This window comes from Ciconia boyciana, chromosome 28 (assembly GCF_034638445.1).
Source record: "Ciconia boyciana chromosome 28, ASM3463844v1, whole genome shotgun sequence".
NCBI lineage: Eukaryota > Metazoa > Chordata > Aves > Ciconiiformes > Ciconiidae > Ciconia > Ciconia boyciana.
This window is the reverse complement of record NC_132961.1, coordinates 2,178,692-2,188,609: the sequence shown is the minus strand read 5'-3', so window position 1 is coordinate 2,188,609 and position 9,918 is coordinate 2,178,692. Positions and strand designations below refer to the sequence as shown.

Below are 9,918 nucleotides of genomic sequence, written 5' to 3'. Positions count from 1 at the left end.
CTCCCCGGCGGTTCTTGCGAGGCGGGGGGGGAGGGGCTCCGTGGGTCGAGGCTCCGTGGGTCGGGGGCCTCCGCGGGGCCTGGGGTTCCGCCGCGGCGTCGGGGGGGGGCGGGCGGGGCCTCGGGCCCCCTCGGCAGCAGGAAGAAGAGAGAGAAACTGAGACAGCGTTAGTGGGGGCGGGCGGGCGGCTGGGCCCCCCGGGCCGGGGCCGCGTCCCCTCCCCCGGGCAACCCCTCCCCCTCCGTTTCCCCCTCCCTCCCCCCCCGCCCGATCCATCGCTGGCGGCTCCCTCCTGCCGGGATCGAAAGAGAAGGTTACGGGGTGCCCCCCCCCCGCCCCGCACTCCGGGGGGGGGGGCCGGGGTGCGTGGGGGCGACGGGACCCCCCCACCGTCGTCGTCGTCGGTCGCGGCGGCCGTCGCCCCCCCCGCCCCGGGGGGGTCAGAAGTGGGCCAGGACCGCCAAGCTCTGCTTGCAGTCGATGGCGGCGGCGTCGGGGCCGGTGAAGGAGAGGGGCAGCGCGGCCAGGAAGAGCCGGCAGCTCTCGGGGGAGTCGAGGGCCAGCGCGGCCCCGACCAGGGCGGTGGGCAGCGCCGGGCGGAAGCTGGGGAGAGAAGGAGATCAAGAACAGAGACACGGCAGCGGGGGCGGGGCGCGGCCCCACGGCGGGGGGAGGGGGTGGCCCCGGGGGGAGGTGGCGCGGTGGGGGCGGACGCGCGCCCTAAGTGGGGGGCCTTGGCCCCGCAAGTGGGGACCCGGCCCCGTAGGGGTGAGGGGGGACTTGGCCCCATAAGGGGGGGACATGGCCCCATAAGTGGGGACCCGGCCCCGTAGGGGTGAGGGGGGACTTGGCCCCATAAGTGGGGACCCGGCCCCGTAGGGGTGAGTGGGGGACATGGCCCCATAAGTGGGGGGACATGGCCCCATAGGGGTGAGGGGTCTTGGCCCCATAAGTGGGGGACATGGCCCCATAGGGGTGAGGGGGGACGTGGCCCCATAAGTGGGGGGGACATGGCCCCATAGGGGTGAGGGGGACTTGGCCCCATAAGTGGGGGACATGGCCCCATAGGGGTGAGGGGGTCTTGGCCCCATAAGTGGGGGACATGGCCCCATAGGGGTGAGGGGGACTTGGCCCCATAAGTGGGGACCCAGCCCCGTAGGGGTGAGGGGGGACTTGGCCCCATAAGTGGGGACCCGGCCCCGTAGGGGTGAGGGGGGACTTGGCCCCATAAGTGGGGGACATGGCCCCATAGGGGTGAGGGGGTCTTGGCCCCGTAAGTGGGGGATGTGGTCCCATAAGGGGGGACATGGCCCCATAGGGGTGAGGGGGACTTGGCCCCATAGGGGTGAGGGGGGGACATAGCCCCATAAGTGGGAAGACAGGGCCCCATAGGGGTGAGGGGACATGGTCCCATAAGTGGGGGACCCAGCTCCATAGGAGCAAGGAGGGAACATGGCCCCCTAAGTGGGGCAAGGGGGGGACAGGGCCCCATAAGGGGGGACAGGGCCCCATAAGGGGTGAGGGGGGATGTGGCCCCTAAATGGGGACCCAGCCCCATAGCACTGAGGGGGAATGTGGCCCTACTGAGGACGTTGGCCCCACTGGGGTGAGGGGGGGCACAGCCCCATTGGGGGACCCACAGCCCCATTGGGGGGCACAGCCCCATGGGGGGGACATGGGGGTTCAGAGCCCCACAAGGATGGGGGCCCTGCCCCTCCCTGGGCAGCTGAGGGACCCCCTGCCCCGCTGTGGGGCAGTGCGGGGGGTTGGGTACCCCCTGCCTGGGTGTGGGGCAGAGCGGGGGTGGGGCGGTTCAGCCACCCTCAGGGACACCCCCAACCTCGCTATGGGGCAGGGCTGGGGGTTTTGGACACTCCTGCCCCACTGTGGGGCAGAAACGGGGGGACTCACCCCCCCCAGCCCCCCAACCGAGCCCGCCCCCTCCGCCCCGCACGACTCACCTGCGCCGCCGCCGCCGCGGGGGTCCGGCTCCTGCTCTCCCCTCCCGCTCCCCCCCGCCCCTCCGCGTCCCCTCCCCCCCCCCGCCCCCCCGCCCGGGGGGCGCGGGACCCCCCCGGCGGCCCCACATACGTTTTGATCATGGCCTTGAGGGCCGCCCGCCGCTCCCGCTCGGCGAACTTGTCGATGAGGCGGGCGGCCATGGGGGGGGCGGCGCGGTAGAGGCGGAAGAAGCGGTGGTAGTTGGCCAGGGCCCAGGCGGCGCGGAGGGCCAGGGCGTGCGCCACGCAGGCGTCCCCCCGCAGCGCCGGCGTCAGGTAGGCCAGCTCCGTCGTCAGGTCTGGGGGGACGGCGGGGGACGCGGGGGTCAGGGGACGTGGGGGGGACGTTCAGTGGGGTGAGGGGGGACGGCGGGGTCAGAGGGGGACGGTGGGGTCAGAGGGGGACGTGGGGGGATGTTCAGTGGGGTGACAGGGGACGCGGGGGTCAGGGGGACGTTCAGTGGGGTGAGGGGGACATTCAGTGGGGTCAGAGGGGACGGTGGGGTCAGGGGACGTGGGGGGACGTTCAGTGGGGTGAGGGGGACACGGGGGTCAGGGGGACGGTGGGGTCAGGGGACATGGGGGGACGTTCAGTGGGGTGACAGGGGGACGTGGGGGTCAGGGGGACGGGGAGGGACGTTCAGTGGGGTGACGGGGACGCGGGGGTCAGGGGATGTGGGGGGGACGTTCAGTGGGGTGAGGGGGGACGGCGGGGTCAGAGGGGACGGTGGGGTCAGAGGGGACGTGGGGGGGATGTTCAGTGGGGTGACAGGGGACGCGGGGGTCAGGGGATGTGGGGGGGACATTCAGTGGGGTGAGGGGGACAGTGGGGTCAGAGGGGGATGGGGGGTCAGGGGACGTGGGGGGACGTTCAGTGGGGTGACAGGGGGACATGGGGGTCAGGGGGACGTGGGGGGACGTTCAGTGGGGTGACAGGGGGACACGGGGGTCAGGGGGACGTGGGGGGGGACGTTCAGTGGGGTGAGGGGGACGGTGGGGTCAGGGGGACAGCAGGGTCAGGGGGACGGGGAAGGGACATTCAGTGGGGTGACAGGGGACACGGGGGTCAGGGGGACGTTGAGTGGGGTGAGGGGGACGGCGGGGTCAGGGGACGTGGGGGGGACGTTCAGTGGGGTGAGGGGGACGGCGGGGTCAGAGGGGACGGTGGGGTCAGGGGATGTTCAGTGGGGTGACAGGGGACATGGGGGTCAGGGGGACAGGGGGGGACATTCAGTGGGGTGACAGGGGGACGTGGGGGTCAGGGGGACGTGGAGGGGACGTTCAGTGGGGTGACAGGGGGACACGGGGGTCAGGGGACGTGGGGGTCAGGGGACGGGGAGGGACGTTCAGTGGGGTGACAGGGGGACGTGGGGGTCAGGGGGATGTGGGGGGGACATTCAGTGGGGTGACAGGGGGACACGGGGGTCAGGGGGACGTGGGGGGGACGTTCAGTGGGGTGACAGGGGACGGCGGGGTCAGAGGGGATGGGGGGTCAGGGGGACGTGGGGATGTTCAGTGGGGTGACAGGGGACACGGGGGTCAGGGGGACGCAGGGGTCAGGGGGACGGGGGGGGACGTTCAGTGGGGTGACAGGGAGACGTGGGGGTCAGGGGGATGTGGGGGGGGACATTCAGTGGGGTGACAGGGAGACGTGGGGGGGACATTCAGTGGGGTGACAGGGGACACGGGGGTCAGGGGGACGTTCAGTGGGGTGAGGGGGGACGGCAGGGTCAGAGGGGGACGGTGGGGTCAGGGGGACGTGGGGGGACGTTCAGTGGGGTGAGGGGGACGGCGGGGTCAGAGGGGGACGGTGGGGTCAGGGGGACGTGGGGGGACATTCAGTGGGGTGACAGGGGGACACGGGGGTCAGGGGGACATTCAGTGGGGTGACAGGGGGACACGGGGGTCAGGGAGGGACACTGGGGTGGGGGGCATTCAGTGGGGTCGGGGGGCACAGCAGGCTGAGGGGGGGGGGACAAGCAGCAGGACTGGGGGGAGGGGTGACCCTGGAGCCCCTCGGTGCGAACAGGGGGGTTGGGGCTCCCTTAAAGCACCGGAGCGGGGGAGGGGGCGTCTCGGGGGAGCCCCTGAGCCCCTCATGGGGAATGGGGGGGATCTCGGGGCACCCCTGAAGTGCCTGAAAGCAAGGAGGGGGCCCTTGGGGCAGCCCTAGATGCGAGCAGGGGGTCCCTGGGGCACCCCTAGATCCCCCCACGAGTGAGGGGGCCCCGGCGCACCCCCGCCCCGCTCACCCCCCGAGTTCCTGGTGAACATGTAGTAGAGGATGCGGTAGGCGGTGAACTCCCCGACGTTGCCCGGCAGGTTCTCGGCGTAGAGAGACTTGAGCTGCGTCTGGCACTGGTTGAACTCCTCGTGGTCGCCCTGCGGCGAGGGGGGGGGACCCTCAGGGCCGGATCCGGCACGGGGGGGGAACAAGGGGGGGTCGGGGGGGGCCGTGGCAGGGTCCCGAGGGCCCTCGAATCCCACCTTCTCCAGGGCGATGCGGGCGTGCGTCTCGTACACCTCCACCGTGAACTCGGTGCGGATGCCCTGGACCTGGGGGGGGAAGGGGTGATGGGGGACCCTCCGCAGCAGGAGACCCCCAAAACTCCTGGAGACCCCGAAACTCCCGGAGAGCCCCTCAAAAGGTCTGGGAGAGCCTCAGAAGGTCCAGGAGAGCCCCAAAAGTCTGGGAGACCCCCCAAAATGCAGAAGAGCCCCTCAAAAGTACAGGAGAGCCCCAAAAATCCAAGAGAGCCCCCTGAAAAGGTCTGGGAGAGCCCCAAAGGTCTGGGAGCCCCCCCCAAAATGCAGAGGAGCCCCTCAGAAGTACAGGAGACCCCCCAAAATCCAAGAGATCCCCTCAAAAGTACAGGAGACCCCCCAAAATCCAAGAGATCCCCCTCAAAAGTACAGGAGACCCCCCAAAATCCAAGAGATCCCCCTCAAAAGGTCTGGGAGAGCCCCAAAGGCTCCAGGAGAGCCCCAAAAGTCTGGGAGCCACCCCAAAAGTCTGGGAGCCACCCCAAAAGGTCCAAGAGAGCCCCCAAAAATCCAAGAGATTCCCCTGAAAAGGTCCAGGAGAGCCCCAAAAGTCTGGGAGCCCCCCAAAATGCAGAGGAGCCCCCCAAAAGTACAGGAGAGCCCCCAAAATCCAAGAGATCCCCTGAAAAGGTCCAGGAGAGCCCCAAAAGTCTGGGAGCCCCCCAAAATGCAGAGGAGCCCCTCAAAAGTACAGGAGAGCCCCCCAAAATCCAAGAGATCCCCCTCAAAAGGTCTGGGAGAGCCCCAAAGGCTCCAGGAGAGCCCCAAAAGTCTGGGAGCCACCCCAAAAGGTCCAAGAGAGCCCCCAAAAATCCAAGAGATTCCCCTGAAAAGGTCCAGGAGAGCCCCAAAAGTCTGGGAGCCCCCCAAAACGTGCGGGAGAGCCCCAAAAGGTCCAGGGGACCCCCCCCCGTGTCAGCAGGGGGTCTCACCGTGAGGTCCTGCCGGATGGATTTCATCTGCTCGCAGGCGAAGGCGTAATCCTGCTTCTCCTTCCAGTGGGACTTCACCAGGCTCAGCGACTTCTTCAGCACCTGGAGGGGAGGGGGAGGGGGGGGGACACACAAAATCGGGGGGGAGGGGGCGTCAGGGCGGCCCCTTCCCCACCCCGGGGTCCCTGGGGGACGGGCGGCCGGCCGCTGACCGAGACGGGGCGGACGGTGGAGGGGTCGGGGGCGCAGGTGAGGCGCAGGTAGTGCTTGGTGACGTCCTGGCAGGTCCCCAGGATCTTCAGCTCGTTCCAGTCGAGGCCCTCGGAGGAGCCGGGGGGGTCGGAGCCCCCCAGGGGGAGGACGAGGGGCTCCGGCCGCAGCTTTTTGGGGTGCCCGGGTTGGAAACGAGCCGCTCGCCGCTGCTTCTTGAATTCCTTCTCCGGGTCCTCGTAGTCCATAGCCGGGCGCTTGCGGTTGCGCTTGGAGGGACCCTGGTCGTGCCTGCGGGGGTGGGGGTGGGGGCGTTTTGGGGGGAAAACAGGCGGATTTCAGTCAGGGACAAAATCCGGAGAGCCCGACCCCGATCCCGGGCTCTGCCCCCAACTGGGGAGCCCCAAACCGGTCCCCCCCCGGTACCTTTTCCCCCGCTGCATCCGCATGCGGCCGCGCTCCACGTGCCCCCCCCGGCCGCGGGTTTTGGGGGGGGCCCGGCGGGCGCCCGGCCGGCTCTCGGCGCCGGAGAGGGAACTGTCCGAGTCCGAGTGGGAATCGCTGCGGGGAGAGCGGAGCGGGGAGCTGGGGAGACCCCCAAAAAGACCCTCCGACGTGCGTGTGTGTCCCCACGCCGGCACGGCCGCGGGGCCGAGGCGAGGGGGTGCCGGGGGGGGGAGTTTGGGGGTCCCCCCCGCCCCCCACCTGCGTCGGAAGTGCCGTCCGGGCGAGCGGGAGGAGGAGCGGGAGCGGGAGCGGGAGCCGGCGCTGGAGGAGGAGCTGTTCTCCTTCATGAAGACGTTGCGGTTACCGAATTTGGTGGGGAAGCCGTTACCGCGAGCCCGGCCGGCGCCGGTGCCGCCGCCGCCGCGTTGGGGCGGGGGGCCCAGGGCCGCCGCCGCCCCCCCGGCACCGGCACCGCGCTGGGGAGGGGGCTGCGGCAACCCCGAGCCCGCCGCCGGCCGGGGCGGGTGCAGAGCCGGCACCTCCCAGCGCTTCTTCTTGGGGCTCTCGGCGACGCCGTCCCGGCTCAGCCTGCGGGGAGGAGGAGGAGGAGGAGGAAGGGGACCAGCTCGCCCCCGCGTCCCCCCGCCGCGCCGGGGGGCTCCTCGCGGCACGGGGGCTCACCCCGGCAGCGGCTCGCGGCTCCAGTCGATGGTGTAGGCGGTGCCGTCCTGCAGCCGCGCCTGCAGCACCTCCTTCAGCAGCTTCTCCGTCCGGTCCTTGTCCTCCTCCGACTCGCAGGCGGTGAAGCAGCGCTGGACGTACTCCTTCATGTCCTGCGGCCAATCCTCCGGCTTCCCCCTGCGCCGCCGCCGCCGCCGTCAGCGCGCGCCGGGGCCGCCGCCGCCGTCAGCGTGCGCGGGGGCCGCCGCCGCCCCCGAGAGAGGGGGCTCGGCCCGCGACGCGTCGCTTTTGGGGCGAAGCACCCCCGCCCCCGCCCTGGGGTGAAGCAGGGGCGCCCAGCGCGCCCCGCCGCCGCCGCCCGTCCGTCTGTCCTCGCTCACCCGTGTCCGTGGTGTTTGTCGGGGCCCGGCTGCCCCCCGAAACCGCCGCCGCGCTGCTCCCCAGCCCCGAAGCTGGGGGTGGTGAGGACGAAGGGGCGCTTGGGGAGGTTGAACTTGAGGCCGCCGGCACCGGGGCTTCTGGGGGGGAGGAGAGAACGGGGTGAGGGGGGCTGGTTTAGGGGAACTGGGGGTTTTCAGGGGAGTTTTGGGGTGAAAGTGGGGATTTGCGGTGGGTTTTGGGGAGAATTCGGGTTTCGGGGGAGTTTTGGGGCACAGGTGGGGGTGGGGTGTGTTTTGGGGGAATTCTGGAGGTTTTGGGGAGAATTCCAGAGCGGAGGGGCGCGTGCTGTGTGATTTGGGGGGACTCGCGGTTTTGGGGGAGTTTTGGGGTGAGGGGCGATGTTTGGGGGGTGGGGGGAATTTGGGGAGTTTTGGTGCAAGGGGTGACCCAGGGCAGGGGGGTCACAGCTCCCGCTGGTTTCGGGGGATTCCTGAGGACCCCCCCCCCAGCCCCCTCCCCAACAGCCCCTCCCCAAATCCGCCCCTCCCCCGGGGGGCTCTTACGCTTCATGCGGCTCCAGAGCTGCTGCCCCTTCTTGCCCTTGGGGCCAGGGCCGGGCCCCTCGCCGTAGCCGTGGGGGGTACGGGGCGGCGGCGCTGGGTGGGGTTCCCCACCCCCCTGCCGCCGTGGACGCCCCTCCCCGCCCAGGGGTGGGCGCTGTGGGGCGGTGGGGGCTGGGGGGCGGCGGGGGGCAGCTGGGGCTGGGGGCTGCCGTAGGGGGACGCCTCGTCCAGGCCCGGCACCGGCGGCTGCTGCGGAGCGGGAGAGGGGATGTGGGGGGGTCCCGGGCAGCCGGGCCCCCTTCCCTGCCGCCCCCTTCCCTCCCCCGCCGCCCCCCTCACCTGGCCGAGGCCGCTCTGCTGCCCGGGCGCAGGGGGCTGCTGGGGGGCGGCAGCGTAGGTCCCCCCCGCCCCATAGGGGGCCGCCGCCGCCCGTACCCCGAGTAGACGCCCTGCAACGAGACCCCCGTCAGCGCCCACCCCCCACGGCCGCGGGGCCCCCCAGCCACGGGGGGAGACCCCCAAGGGCCCCCCACAGCCACGGGGGGGGAGACCCCCGGCTCACCATGGGGTAGTAGTAGCCGTAGGGGTAGTAGCCGCCGTAGGGCTGGTACCACTGGTAATAGGGCGGCTGCTGCAGCCCGGGGTCCCCCTGCGGCGAGGAGTACTGCGGGGGAGGAAGGCTAGAGCGGGGGGGGAGCCCCACGCCCCACCCCCACCCTCAGCCCCACAGGCCCCTCCTGCTCCCCCAAAACTCCCCTCCCACCCCCTCCTCCGCTCTCCAGACCCCCTCCCCACAAGTCCCCCAGAACTCCCCCTTTCGCCCCACAACCCCTTCCCCAGCCCCACAGGGACCCTCCTGTACCCCTCCCCCCCAAACCCCCACCTCCACCCCAGGGCCCCCCAGCCCCCTCTCTACCCCCCGGGACCCTCCGGGACCCCCCCAGGCCCCTCTGCCCCCCCGGGACCCCCTCCAGCCCCTCCGGAACCCCCCCCGCCCCTCACCTGCGCCCCCGGAGCCGCTCCCCCCGCTCTTGCCGCTGGCGGCCGCCGCCTTGCTGATGCTGGCCAGCGCCTGCCGGGCCTTCTCCCACTCGGGGTTCTCGTGGGCCGGAGCCTCCAGGCCGCCCTCCCGCGCCCCGCCGGCCCCCAGCCCGTACTGCGGGGCCCTGAGGGGACACGGCGGGGGGGGGGGCGGTCAGGACGGGCCGCGCCCCGCGAACCGGCCCGGTGCGTGTGTGTGTGTCCCGTCCCCCCCCCCCGCCCCGCCCCGCCGGCGCTCACCACTCCGGCGCTCGCTGGTCCCCGATGTTGGCGGCCATGGCGGGGCCTCCCGCGGCCTCCGCTCCGCCGCCGCCCCCACCCCCGGGCGCAGCCGCCCGCGGGGCCGGGCCGGGCCGGGCCGCAGCGATCGGTACCGGCGCCTCCGCGCTCCCAAAATGGCGGCGCCGCCCGCACCGAGCCTGCCGCCGCCTCCACTTCCGGTGCGCGCTTCCGGTGACGTCGCGCGCAGGGCCAATAGGGGCGCGGGGAAGGAGGAAGAGGCGGGGATAAGGGGCCGAGGGGGCGGGGCGGAGGCGCAGAGGGAGGACAGGGGGAAGGCGGGGCGTTGGGCAGCGGAGACCAATGGGAGCGAGGAACGCCGCGGGTGTTAGCCAATGGGAAGGCAAAGCTGCGACGGGGGGGAAACGGCGGCCGAGAAGGGACAATGCCCTCTCAAAGCGCAACGGCGCTGCTTATGGGGGGAGGGGGAGGCCGGGATGGGGGTGCCATGGGGCAGGGCTGGGGCCGTTATGGGGGTCCCATAGGGCAGAGGGGCGCAGACACGGAGTGCCATGGGGCAGAACTAGGGGCAGTTATGGGGTGCCATAGGGCAGGTGGGCGCAGATATGGGGTGCCATGGGGCAGGACTGGGGGCCGTTATGGGGGTCTATGGGGCAGAGTGGGGGTGGTTATAGGGATGCCATGGGGCAGGACTGGGGGCCGTTATGGGGGTCTATGGGGCAGAGTGGGGGCGGTTATAGGGATGCCATGGGGCAGGATTGGGGGCAGCGATGGGGTGCCATAGGGCAGGGGTGTGCAGATATGGGGGTGCCATGGGGCAGGACTGGGAGCAGTTATGGGGGGGCCACGGGGCAGGACTGGGAGCAGTTATGGGGGGCC

At 71.7% G+C, this 9,918-nt stretch overlaps 1 protein-coding gene across 1 annotated transcript; it reads right to left on the bottom strand.

The window, feature by feature from the left end:
* Positions 1 to 272: 272 nt before the first annotated feature.
* LENG8 (leukocyte receptor cluster member 8) lies at positions 273 to 9,222 on the bottom strand. The gene is made up of 15 exons (XM_072847702.1): positions 9,040 to 9,222; positions 8,765 to 8,924; positions 8,321 to 8,422; positions 8,098 to 8,207; positions 7,870 to 8,007; positions 7,195 to 7,332; positions 6,815 to 6,991; positions 6,392 to 6,721; positions 6,113 to 6,247; positions 5,689 to 5,977; positions 5,477 to 5,578; positions 4,488 to 4,556; positions 4,253 to 4,382; positions 2,092 to 2,299; positions 273 to 603 (listed from the first exon to the last, which is right to left on the bottom strand). Exons 1-15 carry the CDS (start codon positions 9,075 to 9,077, stop codon positions 441 to 443), a joined length of 2,289 nt encoding a protein of 762 aa, XP_072703803.1. The 5' UTR covers positions 9,078 to 9,222; the 3' UTR covers positions 273 to 440.
* Between the last annotated feature and the right edge of the window lie 696 nt (positions 9,223 to 9,918).

What these genes read in the sequence shown, in the direction of transcription:
- LENG8 (XM_072847702.1), bottom strand. Translation starts at nt 9,077, where the DNA reads ATGGCCGCCAACATCGGGGACCAGCGAGCGCCGGAGTG. An exon ending in CGGATGCAGCGGGGGAAAAG is followed by an intron (nt 5,978 to 6,112) that starts GTACCGGGGGGG and finishes CCACCCCCGCAG; the next exon opens with GCACGACCAGGGTCCCTCCA. An exon ending in CCACCGTCCGCCCCGTCTCG is followed by an intron (nt 5,579 to 5,688) that starts GTCAGCGGCCGG and finishes CCTCCCCTCCAG; the next exon opens with GTGCTGAAGAAGTCGCTGAG.